At 41.4% G+C, this 26,264-nt stretch overlaps 2 protein-coding genes across 10 annotated transcripts in view; one reads left to right on the top strand and one right to left on the bottom strand.

The window, feature by feature from the left end:
* The window catches only part of cfd (complement factor D (adipsin)), a 217,072-nt gene that overhangs the window by 178,408 nt on the left and 12,400 nt on the right, over positions 1-26,264 (bottom strand). The gene's annotated exons all lie outside the window — the stretch shown is intronic.
* The window catches only part of fgfr3 (fibroblast growth factor receptor 3), a 70,312-nt gene that overhangs the window by 32,881 nt on the left and 11,167 nt on the right, over positions 1-26,264 (top strand). For 2 of the 9 annotated variants that reach the window (XM_079692290.1, XM_079692288.1), the window contains exons 5-14: positions 5,241-5,413; positions 14,042-14,165; positions 14,300-14,490; positions 17,649-17,793; positions 20,378-20,550; positions 23,640-23,788; positions 24,002-24,123; positions 25,031-25,141; positions 25,232-25,422; positions 25,997-26,119. In XM_079692290.1, the coding sequence (XP_079548416.1) occupies positions 5,241-5,413; positions 14,042-14,165; positions 14,300-14,490; positions 17,649-17,793; positions 20,378-20,550; positions 23,640-23,788; positions 24,002-24,123; positions 25,031-25,141; positions 25,232-25,422; positions 25,997-26,119 (1,502 nt within the window). Of the gene's footprint in view, positions 1-5,240; positions 5,414-14,041; positions 14,166-14,299; positions 14,491-17,648; positions 17,794-19,595; positions 19,741-20,374; positions 20,551-23,639; positions 23,789-24,001; positions 24,124-24,988; positions 25,142-25,231; positions 25,423-25,996; positions 26,120-26,264 lie in introns of all 9 variants that reach the window. The other 7 variants (XM_079692291.1, XM_079692292.1, XM_079692287.1 and 4 more) reach the window with 7 other exon arrangements.

Here is a 26,264-nt window from a genome sequence, read left to right as displayed (position 1 = left end):
AACCCATTTTTCACTATATTTGATATATAGCAAGCCTAAAAACCTATTTTATTTTCCAAAATATATCAAAAGCTACGAAATGGCACTGGTGAATGTTTGATTATATCAGGTTTTATCAATGCTGGAAACATTGGGAAGAATTTTAGGGAAATGTTCCATAACTCCTGGGAGGCTAATAATTTAGGCATCAACTGTATGTATTGGATGAGTGAGTAAGTGTGTCTGTTGGTGTGTGATCACTTGTAACTGCAAAGCTTAGTCCAAAAACAAAAACAAAGACAATGAACTCTATTCTGTTAACAAAAACTCTAAGTGCTCACAGCTTATTCCCTGTTATGTCCCCTCAAGTTGTTATTTCAATAATACAAAGTGTTTAGAATCAGCATCTGGATCTGCATTAGAGTACACAAAGTGATAGATAATAACAGGATGAATATGCCAGATTGTAATGCAATAGTTTATCCCTATCTTGCAAGAATATATATTTCAGTATCCCCACCAAAGAGTAGCAATCTCTGGTTTGGCCAGTGGTCATCAAATTCCATTTCAATGTGTTACAATTTTGAGATAACCTGCTAAAAAAACAGACAAAAAAACTGGAAAGGTGACCTTCTTGCAAGCAGGTACAGGATGTCAAAAAAAGTTATGGTATCTTCTTTAAATTTGAAGAGAAAGTAGGTAAGGCATAAAGATTGATAGTCAGATCCTTTTTATCTCAAATCCACTAACACTACCAAAATATAATTGATGAGGCTCACAATTCTGGTAGATGTCATTGAATACTTTTTCCTCCTGTGACATATGTATCGGATGTGTGTGTGAGTGTGTGTGAGTGTGTAACTGCAAAGCTTAGTCCAAAAACAAAGACAATGAACTCTATTCTGTTAACAAAAACTCAACAGCTTATTCCCTGTAATGTCAAAATCATCAAGTTGTTATTTCAATAATACAAAGTGTTTAGAATCAGCATCTGGATCTGCATTAGAGAGTACACAAAGTGACAGACAATAACAGGAGGAATATGCCAGATTGTAATGCAATAGTTTATCCCTATCTTGCAAGAAGAAAACACTTTAGAAATATTTCAGTATCCCCACCAAAGAGTAGCAATCTCTGGTTTTGCCAGTGGCATAGCTTCTCATCAAATTCCATTTAAATGTGTTCCAATGATGTAGATGTAATTCAATACTTTTACCCCGGGTGACATATGTATTGGATGTGTGTGTAAGTGTGTGTGTTAGCGTGTGAGAAGGTGTAAACTAAACAAACAGCACACAGTCGTGTATTTTTAGGCTCCCGGAGAGATCCTTCTCCTCAGTTAACTTTGCAGCTGGCAGCTGGACATGACACTGTAACTGCTGAGGGAAGAAGTTACGCTAAAGCACTTTCCACTACGATGATTACATACCCATGCAGGGCAGGGTTATCTTCTGACCCCGTCCCTGTAGGGTTTGAGAGGGTATCTGGTCTCCCCCCGTCCCCACAGAGGAGATCCCACTCCCCCTCTGCTGAGGAAATACCAGCCTGCCAATTAGACACGGGATGGGATTCCTGTGTGGCTGAGCGCACAGAGCAGGACTTCACAGCAAATCAAAAACGCATTTTAATTCAAATACGACTTATTTTTGTTGAAGGAAAAGGCTGCATTTGCACTGTGTTGTAGGGCTGCTCGATTATGGCAAAAATCATAATCTCGATTATTTGGGTCAATAATTGTAATTGCGATTATTCATTAACTTTGAAAACATCCATTTATTGGAGAAAGAAAATGTGAACAGTATGTTTTTAACAGTTGATTACCCTGAACTTTAAGTATAATTCAACTGAAAAACCAGAAAAAGAAAAACAATTATTTAAAAAAAAAAAAAAAAAAAAAGTAATAATAACAAAATAATCGTTTTATTTCAATTACGTTGTTTTCGTAATCGTTGCCAGCCATAATCGTAATCGCGATTAAAATACGATAATTGAGCAGCCCTACTGTGTTGCATTGCAAAGTTCCTGAATAAGGGTCCTAATGTAAAAACATAATCAGTTTTAGATGCCCTAAAGACAAAAAGATGAACATCAGTGAATTCCAGCTTTGTTTTAAATCATATCAAATAGCTTTTTCCTTGTAGAAGGATAAAAAAAAAAAAAGAATTGAAAAGAAGAACGACAGCATTAGCTCTAAACAGAGAAAAAACACTTTTAGCACAACTATATTGCCAAAAAAGACAAAGACTACTTAACAGCATGTGCATGTGATCTTGCGCAGTAACTCAGCACTTAGCACTTAAGGGTCAGCGAATAAACAAATCGTGTGTGTTTTTCGGGATGAATCCATAACGAAGGAATGAATCCAGACAGGAAAAGTCCTCATGACGGTGTTTTCAGGCCCAGCTGAGTTCAGGAGCAGAAGCAGGAGGAGGGAGGGGGAGGGAGGGGGAGAGGAGGACCACACATCAGGAGAGAGACTGTTTAAAAACCCAGTGTGTTTGTGTTTGCCTGAGAGTGTGTGTGTGGCTGATTATCATGCCAAGAAAACAATGTGTTCAGACTCCTTGGAGGGTTGTCCCACGCTGCGCAGAGTGTCGCTCCAAATACGCCGAGACAGCAGACACAGAGAGAGAGAGAGAGAGAAGTAATGAAATCTTACAGATATTTCCCTTTTAAGGTGGAGGCAGTGTGTATGAGCGTTGCACGTTGAAAGCGTTTGCCCTAGCGAGCTGGGGAGTCTCTAACTCAAACAGGGAGCGTGCTCAGACGCTTCATTACAGTTTGTAAACACACAGTTTACCGTCAGTTCAATAGTGTAAGTAAACGTTCTGTTTGTTTGCTCTCTAAGAAGATACGTCTGTGTCTTTCATCGCTGAATATCTCTTTCTCCTGGTCTGGTTGTAATTACTCTGTGAAGAGGACGCCAAAGTTTGATGGCAGCTGCCAAAGAAGTGTGTGTCAGAAATATATCAGAACACCCAAAGCAATATTATAAACAGACACACACTGGTATCAAACGAAAAGCCAATCCTTGTTTTTCATGCGTTCTTTTAAGAATTTGCAGCAACAATTGTCAAATTCTTCAGATACATGCATTCAGTCTTTTCTGTCTTGGCTTTTGCTTGGTTAGGTTTAGGAAAACATTGTGATTGCTGTTTAAATCATCACCCATGTTGCAAAGTTACGTGAAATGTATATCTTAGTTTGGATAAACGAAACTGCTGAAGTGGCTAAATGACATGAAGTATAATTCAAAGTTTTTGGTCACTGCCAATGTGGCAACGTTATGTAAAAGACTGTTCTATGTTTGGCTTTAAAATAACCGCCAAAGTGTGCAAAGTAACATGAATCAGATTTTGGGTAAAAATAACAACGGAAGAGGTTGAGTAAAAAAAAAAGTCTTAAAATAACCACATAAGTTGCAGACACTCTCTCTTTGCTTTCTATTTTACAGGTATTTCAGAAACACCAATTACCATGCATTCCCCCCCCCCCCCCCTTGGTATAGAAACAAACAGTGCATGAGAATAGCCTGCTGTTCTTCAAAGTCCATCCACACTGGGGTTTTATTCTAAAGGCGACACCTCTCTGATCGACATCTCACCTGAGTTGAGCTGATGAGATAAATGTGTTGCTGGAGGGTGAGAATTACTTTTTAAGTCTCGTTTGACCCGAAGTCTGATAACACACAGACTCAGAGGAGCACACACAAACACACAGACTCAGAGGAGCACACACAAACACACAGACTCAGAGGAGCACACACAAACACACAGACTCAGAGGACACCCACACAAACACACAGACTCAGAGGAGCACACACAAACACAGACTCAGAGGAGCACACACACACACAGACTCAGAGGAACACACACACACACACACACACACACACACACACACACACACACACACACACACACACACACAGAGAAGCGCAGACATTGAGATGGTAATTAGCTCCTCTCTAGTGCTCCTGCATTCAGAAAAGTAAAAGAGACATCTGATGACCGGTCAGCCACCTCCTCAGCCTTTGTCCACACAGACCAATAAAGAGAGTGAGTGAGCCACGCCTCAGTGCCCTCACCCACACCTCGGCAACAATAGGCCTCTCTGACTCGCTACACTCTCTTTGTCCGCCTCCTTCTCAATACGACTCAATAAATCGCCCTGACAGGTTTCCAAACTCTCAGGATCGGGCGATTCAAATGAACTCTTGCATTGTTATCGGGGGAAGACGATCATAAGCTTTGTTTGGTCCGCCTGACGCTTCACGCACCCGTGTCCTTTCAGCGTCCGTCAAACTGTGTTTTAGTCCGTTTGCACATCTTTACTGTTTTTCTTCAGAGAATAGAGCTTGACATTGGGGGGAAAGTGGGTGCAGGTACTGTGTGTTGTTTATTAGAGCGGTGAGGGAAGACCTCTATAGGAAACCACAACCTCACATCTGTTCTGGTGAAGTGCATAACTCATCCAAGATGGACCAATTTGAAGACAGGGCAGAGCAGCAAGTTGTACCGTCTGTCCCATCTTTCAGCAATTACTAAAACATGTAACTATGAATTCCTGGAGGGTATTTCCAAAAATTCCTATGATCTAAGAATATTTCAGAAAGTGGAAACTTGGGGCCGATCTTTGAGAATAAGAAAGTGGGAAGTCTCCGCAAAGCAAGTCAGATTTAAGTCACAAAAAATACTTTTTAAGTCTCCGTTTTTAACTTGGAACTATCAAATAACTATGTTAATTGAATGGACTTGTTCCCAGCTACCAAACAATTGCAACATTTTGGAGGGGAGACTTGTATATTGTCTCATTTAAAGGGTCAGGATTTAGACTGAATTGCAGTTTTCTTATAAAGACTTCAGAATAAACTAGGGGGACATGACTCAAGGTTTGTATGAAATCATTCAATAATGTGATGATTGGTGATTTTGCTTATATGAAACTACTTTTCTCTGTTTCAATAACTTTAATAACCCCCTTCAAAAAACCCAAACCCTTAACAAGAGTCATAGGACGATACAATTCAACAACTTAAAAAAAGTAGACACAGGCACAAAAGAAAAACTTGAGAATGAAATTGATGCTTCACTTGGACATGTGTTGTTTTACATAAAATGTGTCACCAATGATAAGAGTTATATCAAATGATTTCAGGGGAAATGTCAGGACTTAATAAAACTATCAATTTAATGATGTGTTATATCAGGATAGACATTTTTTTCCATGACTGACGGAACAACCTGTTTTGTGTTTCTCAGCAGAACCTCCATATTGGAGCCGGGCTGACCGGATGGACAAGAAGCTGCTGGCTGTTCCTGCCGCCAACACAGTCAAGTTTCGCTGCGCCGCGTCGGGAAACCCGCAGCCCACCATCCACTGGCTGAAGAACGGGAAAGAGTTCAAGGGAGAGCAGAGGATGGGAGGCATCAAGGTGAGAGACCTTCAAACATGTTAGCACTTAAAGGTTAGAAGATCAGGGATGTGATATAGAGACTCAAATTGAGATTCCAAAAAAATGAGTTGAGCGACCATCGGTTCCTTTAAGCAAGGCATCTTAATCCCCCGCTCGTCCAGTGGAGCTGCTGTGTGTCTATCAGTAGATCAGTGAGAGTGTTGCAATGCTCCCTGCCTGAATTGCTATAACTGGAGAAGTGTGAAGCAAAGGACTGAAAGAGCCCTCATGCTCTGAAATCTTCTCACGGAAAATAAAGGTCAGTGAACGCACCGCGGGGATGGATGCCCCCAGCAGGACTCAGGAAGCTCTTAGCCCTGGCTAAACTGAGCTAAACAAATTGAAGGGGTCAAACTGCTGTGCTGGAGACAGAGAGGTACTGAGATGCGTGTTCGCGTGATAGCTGGATGTTGACAGTAATGCAGTGCTGCAAACAGCTGTTGTACTCGGTTTTGTCATCGGATTCACTCTAAACACTGGGCTCTCATGTGGAATGGCACTGCTTAAAGTAACAGGGTTTGGTTTACTTTTGTGTTCGTTTAATGGCCCTAAGCTGCGGGATTAAAAGACCAATTTAGTGCGGTAAGAACATCGGAATTCAAACAGTCAAAACGTGTGTTTTGGTTCAAAATAAACTGAAACATAATGATGTATAAGTTCAAAAATGATGCCCGGAGTTGTAAAACCTGCCAGCGTCATGTGTCTTTTTCTGCCTTCTATCTATTCCTTACATGATCTTAATTAAATATTGATGAGGGGAGAGAAATACCCGTATTTATTTTTACACACTTTTAGTGCAAACATTGGTCTGTTTGCATTCAAAACACGTTTGCACTGTTGAGTCAGGTTAAGCTTTTATAAAGACAATAAGCAGCAAGTAGTGAGACATCTTCTTACTCCAGCAGAGCAAAGAGTGTGTGTCAGGCTGGTTGTTAGGGCGCTGAGATATGCTTTCTCCCCAGTGGAGGTTTGGCATTTAAAGAGTTAAATGTAATGAGATCCTGCAGCTATTAACAGTTTACAGAGATCTCCAACATCTGCTCCCAGCAGACCAACAGCAGTTGTCTCCCTCCCTCTGTCCCCACTCTCACTCACAAATGTACACACACAAATGTACACACACACACACACACACACACACACACACACACACACACACACACACACACACACACACACACACACACACACACACACACACACACACACACACACACACACACACACACACACACCTGTCACCAGCCCTCAGGACTCTGGAGTGGCTCCTTGACAGTAACTTTTAGCATGTGAAGTATGCGTGAATTTGCTGATGATAAAGTTTGCAGCTGCATTGTTAGCATTGGATTAATCCCAGACTGACCAATCAGAGCCCTTTATTCAATCTGTTCACCAAATCACTGACTTTAATCCGAAAGAGGTATTTTTAGCATGGAAAATGACTCACCAATGACGCATTAAAGGACATGATAAAGATATAACTGATGCAGTATTAAGATATTTTAATGTCAGCATAATGTCTCAAGAGTGCTTATTTATTTCTCTCTGCAGCAGTAGCTATTTCATACACACATGCTATCCTATGGGACGTTACATGTATAATTAGCCAGCGATATAGCTGACTATCCACGGTAAGCCTTTACAGCGTACGTGAGGTCCAGTTGGCCTTGTAACGGTGTTGTCAGTGTGAGCTCTGACACTAAGTTGTCACCAAGCCGCCGAAACAAATTCCTGTACATTTCCCGCTCTGTATAGCTCAGCGGGTCGAGCCTAGCACCGACTGTACTGTGGGTTTAGTTCCCACTGTGGCCACCCATGCTGAAAGTGATGGCACTCTAATGGTGCCATAAAGTATTTTGGTGTCCAACCGATTGGGACATTATACATTTGTTTCTGTATGTCAGCTTGGTGGTCGAATCGATTCGGAGAGATCTTTGTTACTGCTGCTATGTCAATATGTTTTAATTTCATTATCATTTGCTTTTCTGCACACAATCAGACTCTCAACTTCCTTGTTGCTCTTCATGCAGAAACACATGGTCCCCCTAAATTTACTTGTCTTATTTTTGGTATGGATAAGGGTCAAGGGGTCAGTTTTTCCTAAATCACCAAGTAATAAACGTTCTTTAAATAAATAACTAACTGAATTTGCGGACATGCAAAACTGGGACTTTTAACTAACTTTCAGTACATTTTGCTTTTTTATAACTTGCATACTTAATGCTTCTAAGTGCCTTAACTTTACTTAACATTGCTGTAGCTTCAGACATCCTTATGCAATGTTTAAGTGACACGATTTTAGCTTAAAGCTTAATCTTACATAAAGAAAATCTTCTCGTTTTTTAGATATATGTGTTTCAGAGTCTAATAACTACAAATCACTGTATTAGCAACAGCGTTTCTTTAACAAATTCCTGCACATGCATCATGTCTCAAATTGATGAAGATGTAAGACTGGAGGTGGCAGTTATTGAGACATTCCTTCGGTGTATTTATCGAGATGTTACCCCAACCCCCCCCTCTCCAGTCATCCATACACCCTGTGGCCGCTGTTGGCCTTGAGGGAGGTGAACGGAGGTCACCCTCAATAGAATCGGGGTGCTGGGTGACAGACAAGCCCCCGACATGGCCTGGCTTCAGAGGGGTCAGGGGTAACGGCTTCACCCACCCCGACTTCTCAACCTCTGCTAGCCCAAGCTCCACCACCCTGCAGGAAATGAGTCCAGAACAATGGAAGTGAAGGACATGTTGGCAATGGTGCTCAATCATTTAAAAAGTATTTCTTCAAAACTCATCAGTAAATGCACAGGCTGAAAATCAAGTCAAATTAGGTTGAGTGATGTGCCTAAGACCATTACATTGTCACCTCATTTTTAACATGGTTATGATTTAGATCCTGTTGTGAGTGTTTGTGCACTGCCTTTCCCAGAGAGCACCTGTCAGTCACACTGTGCACTGTGTGGCGTCTTGATTATTCATTCCTTTCTGTAGATGACCCTTTTGCTCTTCTGTCTTTGTCCTTAAAGACAAGACGGCTGCTGCTCAAATGTTCTGCCATCTGGGATTATTTCTGACATTATTCGAAAAGTGCTGTGGAAGCTGCAGGAAACATAGATTGCATTTTTTGTTCACTAGATGCTTTATTTTTTCAGACTCCAACTCATGGTTGGTCACTTTAGGCGAAAAGATACCTAAAGATCAGTTTGTATTAAGTATTCAAACACGGCTGCAGATTGAATCGTCATTGTGTTAGACAGAAAGCGATCTGTTGTCATAGAAGACATTTTCTGCGGTGCATTCAGTGTCGCCGTGTCCCTGCCCTCATCGCCCCTCCTCCCATCTTCCTGTGATGAGTTCATCTTGCAGGGCTGGAGGAAGACGGGGGGCTTCCAGAGTCCTGACAGCCTGACAATGGCCTTCTAAAGACTCTATTCCTCCAGCAGGGTCCTCAAGGTGAAGCTGTCTTCCTCTGGCAGCCGTATGGAAATGACAAGATCATTTTTTATTTGACAGGCATGGTTAATTTCTGAATGAAGTGCACCGTGTCAGATTTTTTAAAGATTGGTGATGGGATGATTTGTCAGGCGTCCCTCAGGGCTGGGACAGTGTGTGTGGCTTTAAGTGACTCACTAACTGATCCATGCTGCAGCAGAAGTGAGTCCTCTCCATTCAGCACAGTGTGTTGTTGACTCTGAGTGCCTTCAGATCAGTGTGAGGGAAAGTTACTTACTGAGCGGACCATTAGGGTCCATTACCCACCTTCTTTCTGGAGTGCCTTAAAGTGGCCTTTCTGAGGATGCACTGTGTTCCTCGTTGTTCCTTGAATACATCACTTTCAACAAGGGGTTGAGTCTCATGTACAGGGCTAAAACATGTGTGAAATAGGATATACAGTATATATATAGTCTCACCAGATCCAATTGCTTTATATTGAGCAGTATTTTCTTTGCGTAAAGGACTTTTTAAGGACCTTTCAATGACAGGTGCTGCATAGAAAGTGGTGAAAATAAGTCACTCAGTAACTCGGCTTTGTTTTCAGTTTTAATGCTTTTTCACCTGCTTTAACTCAAAGGAAAGTATTATGTAAGGCATATGGAGCCTAAAGTTGTCCAAGAACAAGCCACCTTTAACCGTGACCTCTCCTTGATTCAGCCTGTTTCTTAAATCTGTTTATATATGTTTGTAATATTGTATTATAATATTTATGTCATCTATATATACTGTTATTTTTTTTCAGCTTCCCAGCGAAAACATTTCAGTGGCTTGTATAATCGTGGGAAAAATGCTTGTAGTTTTGAAAGAGATTAACAGCAAAGTGTATAGTACATAGTTGTATAAATATAACTCCTATAAGTTTAAATCAGACAAATCCTCAGATTATCCAGCTTTACACTAGCTGTGCACTAATGTCTTCTGAGTATATGTTTTCCCATCAGCACGCTAAAGGTTGTTAAGATATTCGCTTCTATCTTACATGCTTTGTAAGTCTTTTGAAATGCAACACGGAGAACTGAACGGTACGTTTGTTGAAACTAAATGACACGGTTACTAGGATGTGCGGCTCATTGGTAAAATTGGAAATTAAATTCCATCAGGGCGATGTGCCAGAGCTTTGTGCTTCTTCCCCAGACAACTGTGGTGCTCCAAGCCTGCTCCGTTATAGAGGGGCAGGGCCTAGAGGTCAAAGTGCACCTCTCTATTGAGCCATCAGATGGGAGGTGGGGAGAGGGGCGTGTCTCCAGCCCATTGAACAGGCCTGAGTCTTTGACAGCCAAAGCCAATGCTGTTGTATGCTGCCACATATGCTGCAAGGGATTTGATTGTGTTCATGCTAAACTGCGGCGGCACAAAGCGGGACAAAAGTTAACAATGTAATTATTGTGTATCTTCTAACCCAGCGCTTAAATGATTTTTCAAACCCCATGTTGACAGGTTTCCAAGGCAGGCCTCTTTAACTGGCTTCACACTGTTACTTTTTAAGACTTTAAGCACTTTAAATCCTTGTTTTACCGTGCCAGGTTTTAACACAGCCTTGATTGTGAGTCTCTGTAGGCCGCGTAGGAATTGCTACACTTTGCAAGATTATTTTTGGACCCTTTTTTAAATTCTATCACTTCCATCGTCATTCACCTTTCTCCCCTGTCGTTTTACCCAAATACACTAGAATTATCAAAAGACAGATTACCTTGTTTATTTTTTTTCTCCTGCACACTCCACATTTTACGGTCTTCTCATCTTTGTTGATGCAATGCCAGGTAGAGCCAACCCCAGTCAATAGACTCACAAACTTTACCAGCGTTAATAGCCAGCCCCTAGGGTCTCTTCTATCTATTTCCTCTTTCTCCGTAGGTCAAATTAGACGGGAGCGCAGATCCGGCCGCTGCTCCGCTCTGACACAGTCATAAATTCTGGTAACTGGTTCTGACAGGGCTATTTTGCGAGGTGAAGACGGAGGGTTCGGACTATAAAGAGAGCAGAGCTTCCTGTGTTTTCCCAGACACTGCAAAAAATAAAATGTCTGCATGCGTATGAACCATTTAAGCTGGCAGTCGAGTCGTGAATTCTTTTTATGATTAACATAAATGAAAGAATCTGCCAATAGGGTGAGCTAACTTCTCTGGCAGCTTCAGTAAGGCAAGAGCAAATCTTAAAAGAAGCGGATAAATGCATTTGTTTCAAGATATATCATGCATCATAAATCAATGCAAATCCAAATCTGCTCTTTGTTCCTTTCTCCCCTGAGCAAATACTTTTTGCAGTATCAAACTCCCCTGTTCATTCCCATGGCTCGTGCCCTTCTGTAGGTTCACAGCCAAAGCCCTAAAACCTTTAAAGCCTCGTATGACTCTAACGTAAGCTCCTTTAATAATTTAATTCTGTTTGGAATCTGGCATGATTGGATGGGATAGGATTATCACGTTCGGGGACTAAAGCTGCAGGTTCAACAGGGGTTAGCCAATGTAACATGGCCATTAAAGCAAGTGGCATGTATGCAGAAAATTATTAAATGTGTCAGGGGAAAGACAGAGGGGAATACGATTTGGAAATGTCACTCAAAGTTAATAACTACTACACACATGTGATTCCATTTGGGTGAATGTGCAGTGGAGGAATACCTTTCTCTAGTGGTTATCAACACTTTGAGCAGCTGTGATAGTGGAGGCAGTAATCGTCCAAATTGGGGAAAAAACAGGACAATGAGACTTTGCTGAAAGTGGCCACTGTTCCCGTGTGTGACAGATATAACATAATAATGGCTTATGATTACAACTTTTATATAAAGTTTTGTTGTTTTTTCGATTAAACCTTGCATAGTCTTGCTTTAAGATAAGTTAACAACAAGTCTAAGACAAAAAGCATCGAAAATTGCTTATTACTTTTGGCTGGTATGCAAATTTTAACAACTGTTAATATAAAAAAAATAATAATAAAGTGTGCCCGGATACATTTTGAAGCTCTGTTTTGGGGACTTTCCTGTTGAAGATTTGTTTTTAGTATGAAATACTCCTCTGCAGATTGTATTAGAAATACATTGAGCTAAAACAGGCTGTGACATTATGAGTAGCAACAAAGAAGATTTATTTCCTGACAGCAACCATAGTCATAAGAAGTTTAATTTACTGTAAATCAGAATCTGCACAGTTAGTACAGCTGTCAGAAGAAGTTGGATAGGCAAGCGCCTCAGAAGAAGTGAATGTACTTTCCCTTCTTTAAGTTGTCAGTGAATGAGGTTTTGTTATGATATGGAGGCCTAAATAAACCATAACTCTGATCACAGTCTCTCTCTGTTTCTGTTGGTGGTCTTGGCCTCTAAAGAGCATCGACTTCAGCTCGTATTTTACCACCTTCTTCCCTCCTCACACGTCGCCTCTTTTCTCGCCTCCCCCCCTCTCCTCGGGCTCAGCGACCGCAGCATAAGGCGTCACTCATCTGCTCATGAGAGCCGCCATTGACTTCAGTTTGACTCCCCGGCTCTGAGAGGGGTAGACTGGGTGGAGCCAGCCGCTCTCAAAAACCATTTGCCAGCGTGGAGCGGGCTGCCTGCTCAACGTTACCATGCAACTGCAGAAAGCACACACAGGCATAATATTTACACTGTTACACTATTTTCCGCATGTGCCTCCAAGAGAGAGTTAAGGAGTGTGTACTGTAAGACAGAGGGAGAAAAAGAAGGAGGAGGAGGGGGGGGGGGGGACGTAACCTACAAATATATACGTTCTGTGAATGGCTGGCCTCCTACCTAAACGCGTGGGGTTAAACGTTTGAGAAAACACTCTGCGTCAGCACATTTTCCTACGCAGGTGATGTTAAGTGTTCCACCCTGAAAAGCCTCTTTGTTGACATCACTCACTCCCGTCTTTAGTCATTCTGACCTCTTTCGGAGGAGTTCACTCCACGCTTGTCTCGCAGCAGTAAGCGTCTGCATGTTTCCACTCACGCCGTGGAGGTCGGCCCGCGGAGTTTCTCTGCCAGCAGCGATGCGTAGCAGGTTCTGTGTTCTCGCTGTGCTGTGCTGCTCACTCTCTGCCTCGGAGCAGCTTCTGAATCTGTCAAGTTATTATCTGTCTGTTTCTGCCGCCACACCTGCTTTCAATTACTACACAAAATGTACCCCTCGACTCTCCGGGAGAGGATTGCTCTTGACTGGCACAGTGGAACCAATTTTAGAGGTGCAGAAGAAGAAAGAAAAGGCTGCCTGCCATCACTGATGGAAATAATTTCAAAAGACTTTCTGAGCTGTTTTTCATCAGCATAATCCCATATGAGTATTTTTTTTATATGAATTAGTTTAAATCAAATATTTGGCATTCTTTTTAAGGCTCCTGTCCATCTTTCGTTTTACAGCCTGTTGAGCAATCTTTCATATTGAGAATTACTGAATAGATCCTGTCACATTTCTTCAGGGTAAAATGATTTCTTATCAAATCTGATCCAGAGTGGACTTTCCTCTCCACACTGAATCCTTTTAATCTCAGTTGTCTGTGGGCACACCGAAATGTTTCCCATCAAGACGTTGACCATGTTTTCTGCTCATCACGTCTATCCAATTATTACAGAGAGTTTAAGTTGTTATACTGGTTTTTCTTTGTGGAAAGAGTGCTCATTTGTTTGTGAACGATTTCAGCTTCATCTTGTGAATTAGTGTACAGTATTGATCTGGATCTGCTAAGTGTATCTTGGTTGCATATTTCCTAATCTTCCAAACTGCTCCCGTGTTATTCTTGTTAAGGATTATAAATCCCAAAATGTATTCAATGTATATTTCTGACTTATTCTGTATATTTCTTACAGTTTATTTGTATATTACGTACTCTATAGATTGATATCTTTCTAGCTTCTTTAATGTTGTTTTTTATTCATGTGCAATGTATTTTGTACATGCTGCTGTAACACAGGATAAATAAAGTACATCTGATCTAATCTTATTAATAACCTTAACTTGATACTGCATGTTATAATAGATGGAATAATAAGCAGTCTTCTATCAGTCCGGACACACTAAGCTCACCCTGAGATTTATTGAAAAAAGAGCTCCGTGTCCTCACACATCAATCTGTGTTATGACAACAAATCCTGACATCTCCCCTCCTCTCTGCCCCCCCTCAGCTGAGACACCAGCAGTGGAGTCTGGTGATGGAGAGCGCCGTGCCGTCAGACCGGGGAAACTACACCTGTGTGGTGCAGAACAAGTACGGCGCCATCACCCACACCTACCAACTGGATGTGCTCGGTAAACAGCCCTCACTCATTTACTCTGCTCCTGTAAACAAGGAATACATTAAAACGCGCTAAAAACACACCAGAGAGAAGTTTCTACAGCATAACTCCCAAGCATGACTAATGACTCCGTGCTTTCTCCGACAGAGCGCTCCCCCCACAGACCCATCCTGCAGGCCGGCCTCCCAGCCAATCAGTCGGTGGTGGTGGGCAGCAACGTGGAGTTTCACTGTAAGGTGTACAGCGACGCCCAGCCGCACATCCAGTGGCTCAAACACATCGAGGTCAACGGCAGCCGCTACGGCACCGACGGCGTTCCCTACGTCAACATCCTGAAGGTGGGTCTGCGGTACACACCTCTAATGAGCACCGGCCGGGAGCACAGCAGCACTTTATGATAATTTCACTCATCATTAATCCCTCCTAAATGTCTCATGTAATGAGTTTTACAGTAGGAGGGTCTGCAGGGCCCGCAGGCTCTTTTCACTGCAGCGTATAATTGAAGAGCTTGAAGGAAAAGCCTCACCTGCACTTACTGCAGCATACTGTATAGAGAAAACGTTCACTCATTAACCAAAAAACATGACCGTAAAGCACACTACAGATTTTCTGATCGTGGTACCTGCACTGCTTCAGTTTTGACAGGAGATCATGCATTTTAACACCTACTTGCAGCACTGTCCTGAATAATGTAGGCAACTCGTTTATGTAGTAATTAAATTCATTCATTAAAGCTGGAATTTTTTCTTTTGATTTCCATAGCAGGACCACAACAGGATTACCAACATGATAAATGTCAATGATTGTATATATTTACATTTCTTAAAAATGTATTTCATCAGATATGTGTTACGTTAAAAGTCCTGAACTTTACTTATTGGATTTAAAAACAAATAATAGGAGAAACAAAAACATAAACAGCTTTATTTCGATTCTCTGCAAGATTAGCCAAAGGGCAAACTAAAGAAGGAAAATGTCAGAAGACAAAACAAACAAAAGCTAACATTTATGATATAGGAGCACCCTTAAAAAAGCCTTAAACCTCGTTAAAGGTCACATTTTTAGGCTAGACCTGCTTCAATCAACTTCGATTGATTGGTGTTGTTGATTGAACCCGATGTGTTCACTTTTTCCTAGAATGAACTCTTCAATTATACATACACAAGTTTACGAAAGAGTTTCTATATCTGACCTTTATCTATATATTGATTTTGCATTAATCTGATAAGTGTTTTTGGGTAAACTTTTCAGATGGTTTATCATATATGTTTTGTTTGTCTGCAGCCTCTAATGTTGTCCTGGAGCTGCATGTTGTTGCCCTTTTTAAAAGGCATTTCTCAATCCCAAGCACTCCCTTGTGAAATAAAGGTTAAATAAACACAGTGGGGAAGGCGACAGATAGACTTAGGAGGGCTTGCTCCTGCTAAAGAGAAACTGCTGGAGGTCTCATCACCTCTTCAGACCGTGTTGGTGTTCAAGAATAGAGTAGAAAGCATTCCTCACCGAGGAGGACACCACCCTAAACCCACTGCGAGGCGTGTTTTTATTTTATTTGGGGTGAACAGAGGAAGACTCCCATCGAAAAAAAAGGCCTTTTGCTTTCTTATTTTGCGTCTCCCTTCTTCTTATTTTTTGCCTCTCAAGAGAGCGAGGGAATAAAACAAACATCTGGTTTGGACTAAGTTAACTGCCGTGGTGGCGGCAACACAGGGAGAGAGACGGGCTCTGTTAACCGGCGCTGCCGTCAGATGTGCTGCGTCGCGTGGTTTGAGGAGGAGGAGGAGGAGGAGAGAGGGAAGAGGCACACAAAAAGGCCATGGAAAAAATGAGTGAAGGAATACAAGGAAGGGCAAAGTCAGCAGGGAGAGGGAATGTGGGACAGAGCGGTGGGTAAAGATGGAGAGGCAGAGACAGAAGGAATGAGAGAGAAATAAATAAGAAGGGGTGAAACAGAAACAAGAGCAGGGAGAAAGAGACAGGAAAATAACAAAGGGAGAGAAGCAGGAGACATGAAATCAGCAACATAACATCTATTCCTAAAAGATGGATTGAGCTTTCAAACAAAGGTTTACTTTATTCAGCAGTGACTTGAAGCGAGTTAAAAAATAATGATATCAAGGTAAAAGAGAGTACTGAGTTATACACCTGGTTGCATCAATGATGGATTATTTTGCTGTTGAAGCCTTAATTAATAACATTCATGCGCACAAGCGACGCTCATCGCCCCAGCAGATCCTGGCTTCATAATCTGTTTCAGAAAATCATTTATTAGAAAGAATATAAAATATATTTACAATGTGAACGGTTGGCACCAAAGTAGAAGGTTATTTGTGGGAAATATATCAAGGAAAACACATTAAACATGGCGTTAGAGGAACCACCTCAACTCTAAGGAACAGTTTGAAATATGTTTAATCAAGTGTATTGCCATGGTAGCTGACGGTTAGAAAAAAAAAAAAGCTATCCTGGATCTGACTAAGGGTAAAAAAATATAGCAGCACCTCTAAAGCACACTAATTAAATGTTTAACTTTTCCTTTAAAAGGCTCTTATTCACAGTATTTAGCTAAATGAAACTACCAGAATGAGCTATTAAACACTTACATTAAAGTAAATATCATTTTGATAAAGCTTCTAAGTAAAAAAGTGATCAGGACGTCATCAGCCCTGTTGACAGTGTTATTCAAATGTTTTGTAGATCAGATTACCGTCGCGACTTTAAAAAAAAAAAGTGACTCAAACAAGAGAGAAATGAGGGAGGAGAGACGGGGAGAACGAGGAGGAGGGAGACAGGCCGAGAGAAAGAGGGGGGGGGAAAGCAAGCCTAGACCGCGGCTCCACGCTCTATTTTCGACTACCACATAATTGAAACAGTATTTACTGAGATCTGTGTGTGCCTCTCTCTACACTCTCACCACATTTCATTCAGACTCTCAGCGACATCTCATGTGTGGCATACACCGTATAACTTAAATGCAGCTGGGGGGAGGAGGGGGTCATGCATGATTTTATATTTTTTGAGAAATGCCTGAATCGCTCTTTTGATGCCTGGAAAAAGAGTTAACGATGAGCGGCTCGGCCCAGCGTGGGGAGGGGAGAGGGAGGGCGTCTGGAGCCGAGCCCTGGATGTTCATTAAGCAACCATAAAACATGATATGTTTTCTCCTTTATGTGTTTAGCCCGTTTAATTATTCATCTGCAATTTCTCTACCGGAGTGCCTGTCACGAGCAATGTGTGTGTGAGCAAGTCTAAGTGTGTGTTTAGGAACGTAGCGCACACGTTTCGGTGAGATTGACATACTGTAATGCCTTTAATCTCCAAATAGACAGTTAGAAGGTGTGTATGTGTTTCATGCTTTTAAGCTCGCAAACTGGCACCGTGTGTGTGTATATATGTGTGTGTGTTTTCTCCAGGTTTGCATCTATGTTCTCTACATGTGTTCTTGCAGGAATTTGCTGTAAAGGCCTCACCGTGCCTCTGCATTTTCCCTTTACAGAGTTTTGACAGTAGACAAACTGAGGCCCACAGTAAGTTGAAACTGTCCAACGTGACAGAGAGAAATGCCGGGAAGTACTGGTGTCGCGCCTCAAACTTTGTAGGCAGGTCGGAAAACGCTTTCTGGCTCATGGTGCACAAACCAGGTAAATCCTGAGCTCCGAAGGACTGCCACCTCAGCACATTTGATGCTATGCTGTGTCTCCTCTTCTCTGCGGGGCTCTTCTCGGTTGTGGGTTTGATAGACTTACTGGCTTGCTAATAGCACAACACACACACACACACACATAAACACATACACACGCACATTGCCCTGCTGGTATTTGAGTTTATATGCTCACATTGTGTTAGTTAGTATCCCCTTTAACATCCCAGATCAATAAAAAAACACACCTTTTTTAATCACTGCGACAAAAAAAAAACAGATCTACACACACTTGAGCTAACTGACACACACATACACACACACACTATTTCCTCTGCTAGGAATTAAGTTTATATTCTCCCATTCTGTTAGTTAGTAGCTCCGATCCATTTTAACATCCAGTGCCACTTTGTCTTCCTCCCCGATCAATAACAAACACACCTTTTAAATTACTGCGACAAAAAAAAAGTCTCCTGCTCTCCGACCCACCACTTTTACACACACATGCATATATAAAACCCCATGTAAAAAAAAAAGACTCGAAAACCAAACACACAGTGGTATTGATTTCACTGAGAGTGCATTCTCCAGTTGTATTAATGTGCCCATATGAGAGACTGCAGCAGGGCTCTGATTCATGACTGGGTCTGGATGTCACTGTTCATTACTGAGGCCCTTGGGAGTAAGAGACCCCCACCACCAAACCCCCTACAAAGCCACATCAGACACTGGTTTGAAACTCCCCCACTGGTCATCGCACTAACCATTAGTCAAAGGGGAAAAGCCACAACAGCAGGGACTTCATTTTAGTCTAATTTCAAGGTTATTTATAATTGACCATACTGTGTCTTTAGTGGTTGTAAGTGTTTGTCCTTTTAATACTAAACATATGTTTGTTAAGCTTAAAAATGTTTATATTATTTTTTATGTAATTGAACAAAAATCTTGGACAAGCTATTCACGGTAGTTCATTTCAATTACATTTTACATAAAAGCAATAGGCCCAGAGTCGATCCTTGAGGTACCCCTAGAAGAAAAGACTTAAAGTTTAAAAGATACAAATGCATATAGCTAAAAAACATTGAAAAATAACATCTTATATTCCAAGTTTGATGTTGCCGTTACACCATTGAGCTGCCATAATTGCTGGTGAAGGGATCTGCTTTGCTTTGGTGCCAGGCAGAATTTAAGCTGGTTTGATTTGAACTCACTCGTGTTTAAGCAGCAAATAAGAGAAAACTATCACTATCCATTGTCTGTTGCAAAGTGTAACGTCTTAAATAAGTATTTTTTTGATAGTGAGAGTTAAATGTATGGTTTCCTAAATAAGGGATAACATCTGGCATTGGGGTAAGAGTATCAAAAACAGTTTTCAATATAATTCAACATGTTACAAAACCTTTTTACCAATTTCTTGTAAGAAGCCAGAATAAAGCAGATTGTTTCAAATTCTTGGAACTAGTTAATTCAAAACTTTTCTTGATGCAATGTCAAACATTTTCATTTTCAGATCTTAAAAGACTACTTTGATGAGAAGGATATGTTTCGCAGTGTGACAACTTTCAGGTTGTGTGTGGATTTAGATTAAACCAGCAGGCTTTTTTCGCAGCTTGGTGACGGTGCAGCTTGGGTGTTTTTCAGGTGTTGGTGTCAGCAGAAGAAAAGCAGCACTGCCTTCAAATCCGCACTCCTGTCCTTTCCTGCAGGATGTATTTGGTGTTTCCTCTAAGAAGCTTTGGGCTCATGATATCTCTTCTCTTTCTTCTCTCCTTCCATCTTTTTACCCCCTCTGATCCTCCACAGACGGCCGGTATTAACACTACAGATAAGGAGCTAGAGGTTCTCTTCTTGAGCAATGTGTCTTTTGAGGATGCGGGCGAGTACACTTGTCTGGCAGGGAACTCTATCGGCTATGCTTACCACTCTGCCTGGCTGACGGTGATTCCAGGTATATTCCTCTTCTCTCCGCGGGTCTTTTGTCGTCCATTTCTTCCACCTTAAATGTTTAAAAACTCCCTGAAATTGTGATTGAAACTGTACTTTTCTTTTGCTTTTCTCAGTAGCACAATCGTTCATTTTTTGATGTAATTATCGTACATTATGAAAGATTGTTACTTGTTGGCGCACTTTAAACGCACTAGAACTGTGTCATTGCCCCCTTTCATTGCATGAGCAGAACATGCAATCTAGCCTCCATTGAAAGGAGCTTTTTAATCGGGGCAGATAATCTGTTTAAATGTCTCAAGGCAACGAGGCAATTTAAAGACATTTTTGTTTTGTGAGGTGTTCAACACAGTAATTACCTCCCTGCGAAGAAGCATTTCACAGGTGCAATTACCTGCTGCAGAATGAAACTACAAGCTGGCTGATCTGTTTCTGTTTGATTTATAGATCTTATTCATACAAAATAAATAACGTTGTGAAGTGTGCTACTAAGCAAAGCAACATTTCTCTTCAATCAATAAGAAGTCATTTTTGCTAAAGTTAGATTTGGATAACAAAAGTGTAAGAAAAGTTGTTAGCATTATTCAGTGCTTGTATTCTTTCTGACATCCCATGTTTCTGACCTCCTCCTGCCAAAGCAGTTAGCGCTGAAAAGGAGGACTACTACGCAGACATCCTCATCTACGTGACGGGCTGCGTGCTCTTCATCCTCGCCTTGGTCATCGTCGTGCTTTGCCGCATGAGGATGACAACACAGAAGACGCTGCCAACGCCACCCGTGCAGAAACTGTCAAAGTTCCCCCTTAAGAGACAGGTAACAGAAAGTAGATACAAGATTCGAACACACTTTCCCCCCTCTTTTTCTCTACCTGTCTGTTTAGTTTAGCTTTTAGCTTAACTTGTAATTACTTTGCTCCAATACGATGAAATAATGAGAACATTAGGCCTTCTTCTCCCACAAAACATATTCCCTTAACAATTCAAGACAGTGCAGGACCCTGTTTAACTCACATTGCATCAGATGCTGTTTTCAGCAGCAAAATCTAGATTACTTTAATAGTCAGGGAAGGAGTAACATATTTAACCCAAGGAAGCACCAGGAAATAGCTATGGAGAGTTGTGGAAATATAAAGTAATATTAGTAAGTAAGTATATCAGTGCCACGTTGAGAAACCTGCAGAAGAGGCGTGTGCAGCAGTGGGTTGAGTGTTGGTGTTGGGATCAGGTTCAAACCCCACTGCAGTCAGCATGTCGTTGTGTCCCTGAGACACTTCACTCCAAATTGCTCCTGTGGGGATTGACTACAGTATTGAGTATGTGAGTCGCTTTGGATAAAAGTGTCTAACAACATGTAATGTAAGAGTGTCTTTTTGAAATCTCCGTAATTCTCCAAGAAGAATGGCGTACAGCTCAGGACTCACCCAAGCTCAGAGTATAAACCGAGAACGTTATTGTGCGTCTATCTGCCTCTCGCTGTCCCGCTGGTTTGATGACGTTGTGCGGACGCTGGAAGGCATCACTCTGCTGACATGTGTTCACATTTATTTTGGAGCAGATTCAGCTCAGGGGTATTTATGCCCTCGTGTGACTGTCAGTGTTAGTTTTAGATTTCACTCCTTGTAATGCACACTCGGCCCTCAACTGTTTGGCGAGAAACATCAAGTGGAGCAGCTGCATCGCCACAGACGGCAGAAGGCTTCACGGCATTGTCTCTCGGGAGTTCAGGATGAACCGCGATCAAATCCAAGTCAAATCCAAGTCCAAACAGAACTAGGACAAGATAAATCGAGGCCTGTTCAAAACCAAAATAGGAAATAAACGAAAGTCTTGAGGATTTTAGGAAATGTCCAACAAAGGCAAAGTGCTTTTTAAAATCTGACTGGAGATCCTTATCTGGCTCTCCACATTAATGAATAAACCTTCATCCTCATCTTCACCTCTATGCAATGCGCTTAACTCTCATCAAAGGACTTTCATCTGTGCCACTGATCGCTGTTTTATAGATTGGATTAAATATACTCTATTGATCCCAATTTGGGAAAATATTTTTTTGTCACAGCAGCATTTAGACAAGTGTATTGCACTTGAATTGAAAATTACATTAAATAGAAAATAAACTCTATCTCTATTGAATCAGAAATTAAAACACATATTTTATTTGCAGGCCAGCCTACAACTGAGAAAATGTCAACGCTGTATACTATTAACAATATTAGTTAGCAAAGTAATTACAGTTTTAAATTACATTCAAACGCATGCGGTACAGTGTGAAAACATAACGTCTTCAGGCAGTGACTCTTATTCTTTGGGTTCTTGCAACCTTTGTGATCCAGAAAGTCGTCTATCTTGCATTTGCACTGTGGATGCATATAACGGGTTTCTCCACCCTGCTCCACCCTGCTGGAGTCTCTCAGTCACTGTGTTGTTCTGTGTGAGCTCCAACTTTCCTGCTCCATAATTGAAGGGTTGTGCTCCTCAAATTGCAAAAAGATGCATTTTTAGAAAGGAAAATAGTACCTGAAAGTCATAACACAGTTCTTGGAAAACAAACACGGCGGTTAAAAGTCAGGATTTAGCTGGAAAGTTTAAAAATAAACGATATTTCTTATTATACCTTCCATAACAGCAGGTTATGGTAGGTACTGTAAGACGCTCTAATTGTAACCTCTAAATCGTTCTGTTCCACTACCTTTATATACATGCTCTTATAAGGTAGTGCATTGAAAGGCCTTATTGCATTTCTCTGTAATCTTTGCTTCGTTTTTGTAAAGCTAATCTCCCGGTTCTCTCCTTTCTTTTTCATAACTCTAAGTAAATCTCCCATAAAACCCCTGGCATGTTCTATCAGATATTACTTTTCATGCCTCTGAAAACTGTGGTCGGGCTGTTTCTTGTGTAAGCTTCACAGCATTTTTCTCATTTTGCTCCGAGAAGTTTACGAAGGGGTCTGGTAAGTGGACATGTTTGTTTGAGGACCCCACCTGAAGCGGCCAAGCTGGCAGACACAAACAGATTCATCAAAAGTCCTCCCCCCCCCCCTCAACCCCCCTCAGCAGTCAGATAAATGGTGGTGGGATGACGGGCCGGCGGGCTTGGCAGCAGTTTGGAAATGGCTCTGGCTGATGGATGGAGACGTCCACGCCACCTCACGCTCGCCCACCTCTGCTCCCTCCTTCATTCGTCTTTGTTTCCGCCTGCTTCCTCCTGCACTGCCACGGGCCGGCTGTTTGTAAAAGTCACCGCCAGTGTGAAAAAAAAAACTCAGCTGCCGAATGAGCTCTGACTTTGGTCCTGAGTTACGGGACGTTTGCAGTGCGTCATTACCGAAAAATCATTCCATCTTAAAGTTACTCAATAATTAATGCAGTTTTTAAATGTGATTACTTGTTGAAGTTTAAATGGAGGTTAACTCTGGCCCGTTTTACATTCAAAAACGTTAATATTTTACTATTTAAAAAATGTTGTTTTAGTTATTATTTCAATTTCTGGGTTATTGGCCCCTTATAAAACCAATAAGACTTAAAAAAAAATTGAAAAATGCACTGGCATTAGATTAACTTTAAAATAAGTATTTTTCATATACTTGTATTGAATAAGATAATCTATGCATATTCATAGAAAAACTGAGAATGTTGTTATATTTTGTGATCCAAAGACTTGATCCACTGAAATATGACCCATAATCATAAATATTTATATGTTTTTACCTCATTAAAACTACTATCCAGTTTAAGATTTGATGCTAACTTAAACGTTCATATCAAGGTTATTATACTTTAATAAAATATTCAGTTTTGGCTCAGAGGTCGTGTAAGGCTTCCTCTTTCCCCTCTGTCTGTTTGTTTTAACACTCATCATCTCGTCCTGTTCAGAGTCTATAACAGTCTGTCTTTTGCACCCAAGCAGGTGTCCTTGGATTCTAACTCCTCCATGAACTCCAACACCCCGCTGGTGCGGATCGCCCGCCTCTCCTCCAGCGACGGACCGATGCTGGCCAACGTCTCGGAGCTGGAGCTGCCCTCCGACCCCAAATGGGAGTTTCCTCGCACACGGTAAGAAAAATGCTTCCACGGATCTACATTTATCACTGTCGTCTAGACGCCTCAGAAACAGAAACATCATGCGCTGTGAAAACATCTGAGCCGCATTTCATCAAGGACACCTTCCTCCTCGCTTATCCAGAAATAAACAATAAATAGGAGAATATCCTCCTCACTGCCAGCAGCAGAACTCAAAGCTCTAAGAATGTCTTTCTTGTGTTTCAGGCTGACTCTGGGCAAACCTCTGGGCGAGGGATGCTTCGGGCAGGTGGTGATGGCCGAGGCTATCGGCATCGACAAAGAGAAGCCCAACAAGCCGCTGGATGTTGCTGTGAAGATGCTGAAAGGTTAGTTAGTGAACCTCTCTGTTTTGATCTTTGTACACATATGAATTAGCTTTGTCTGGTCTCATGCTTATTCTCAAACTTAAGTCTGCTTAATTAAGGGATAATGTGCAGTTTCATTAATGACTGCATCGCTGCAAATTATCCTACTTATTACACGGTTAAATATTAAATTAACCATTGACTTGACTCACAATATTGATTTACAAATAATTGTATTGATATAAAATAATTGTAAAAGCAACATAACTTAAAATGACGGCAGCACTGATTGAGGTTTTCTGTAACTGTCCAAATCTGTTCAAGTTTTCCGTGTCAGAGCCCATACTGTGTTCTTGTTAGTGTTTACTTCCTGTCTGTCTTCTTCTTCTGTTCCTGTTAGCGTTTACTTCCTGTCTGTCTTCTTCTTCTGTTCCTGTTAGTGTTTACTTCCTGTCTGTCTTCTTCTTCTGTTCCTGTTAGTGTTTTACTTCCTGTCTGTCTTCTTCTTCTGTTCCTGTTAGTGTTTACTTCCTGTCTGTCTTCCTCTTCTGTTCCTGTTAGTGTTTCACTTCCTGTCTGTCTTCTTCTTCTGTTCCTGTTAGTGTTTTACTTCCTGTCTGTCTTCTTCTTCTGTTCCTGTTAGTGTTTACTTCCTGTCTGTCTTCTTCTTCTGTTCCTGTTAGTGTTTACTTCCTGTCTGTCTTCTTCTTCTGTTCCTGTTAGTGTTTACTTCCTGTCTGTCTTCTTCTTCTGTTCCTGTTAGTGTTTACTTCCTGTCTTCTTCTGTTGATTTCTGCGTTGCTTTTCTTTGCTTTACTGTAATAAACAATGAATGAACTGATGACAACAATGAATGACTTATTATCCTTTGTCCCCGTGGATAAAGTGCCTCATCATGGGTTCTTTATTCCTTTTCTGTTTTCCTCAGATGACGCCACGGATAAAGACTTGTCAGACCTGGTGTCGGAGATGGAGATGATGAAGATGATTGGAAAACACAAAAATATTATCAACCTGCTGGGAGCGTGCACACAGGACGGTGAGACCACAGCGCATTACAGAGGAGATAACTAACACAATATATGAAGTGTTGTGCTGAAAGTGACCCTGTGCTGTGTGTTGCGTTCAGGGCCTCTGTACGTCCTGGTGGAGTACGCCTCTAAGGGCAACCTGAGGGAGTACCTGCGGGCGAGGCGGCCCCCGGGCATGGACTACTCCTTCGACACCTGTAAGATCCCCGACGAGCAGCTCACCTTCAAAGACCTCGTGTCCTGCGCCTACCAGGTGGCCCGAGGCATGGAGTACCTCGCCTCGCAGAAGGTCAGTCGCCATGACGCTGTGTTTTCTAATGCTGATAGACAAATGCTGTTTCAGTGAGCTGAGTATCTGTGCCTGGAGGAATGCTAATCCTAAGAAAATACAGAAATTAGAAAAAAAATGTGGTTTCAATCAAAAAACAATGTATATCTTACACTGCACTGTAACTTTTATATTTATGTTATACCTGTCTTAATCTATTTTAGCTTGTTATAAATTATTTGTGTTAAATAAGAATGAGTAACAGGTATGGTTAGGGTTAGCCAAGAATTAGGTTTAGGGTTAGCTAAAATGAGAGGAAACATTTTGACAACACTTTGAAGGTCGTAACCACGGTTAGGAATTTTTTGTATTAAAGTTCAGAGTTTCAAACATAAAAAAACAGTTACAGGAGAAAATGACTGCGCAGCTGCTTTAAAAAGAGACAATGTCACTGTTTAAAGTTTCAAGGTTGTTGGTTAGGATGCTGTTTGAGTTGTCAGACAATGGTACACTCCTCCAATTGTAGGAGAGTGTGTCTGCGTCTGCAATTTGTTGTGTGGCCGTGTGTTTGATGCGTGTCTTCTTCCTTCCTCAGTGTATCCACAGAGACTTGGCAGCCAGAAACGTCCTTGTGACAGAGGACAACATTATGAAGATTGCCGACTTCGGTCTTGCCAGAGATGTGCACAATATAGACTACTACAAAAAGACCACAAACGTGAGTGTCATTCTTGAATGTCTCTTTGTCAGAAAGAAAATAGAAATTGCTAATTATTTTAAGCTTTACCTCGCACAAAGAGAAGGGATTGTGAGATCAGGGATATTTTTGCCAAACCATAAATATTCTGCAGCTCTTAAAATAA

Source organism: Notothenia rossii, assembly GCF_949606895.1.
Source record: "Notothenia rossii genome assembly, chromosome: 7".
Taxonomy (NCBI): Eukaryota; Metazoa; Chordata; class Actinopteri; order Perciformes; family Nototheniidae; genus Notothenia; species Notothenia rossii.
This window is presented reverse-complemented; position numbering and strand designations above follow the sequence as displayed.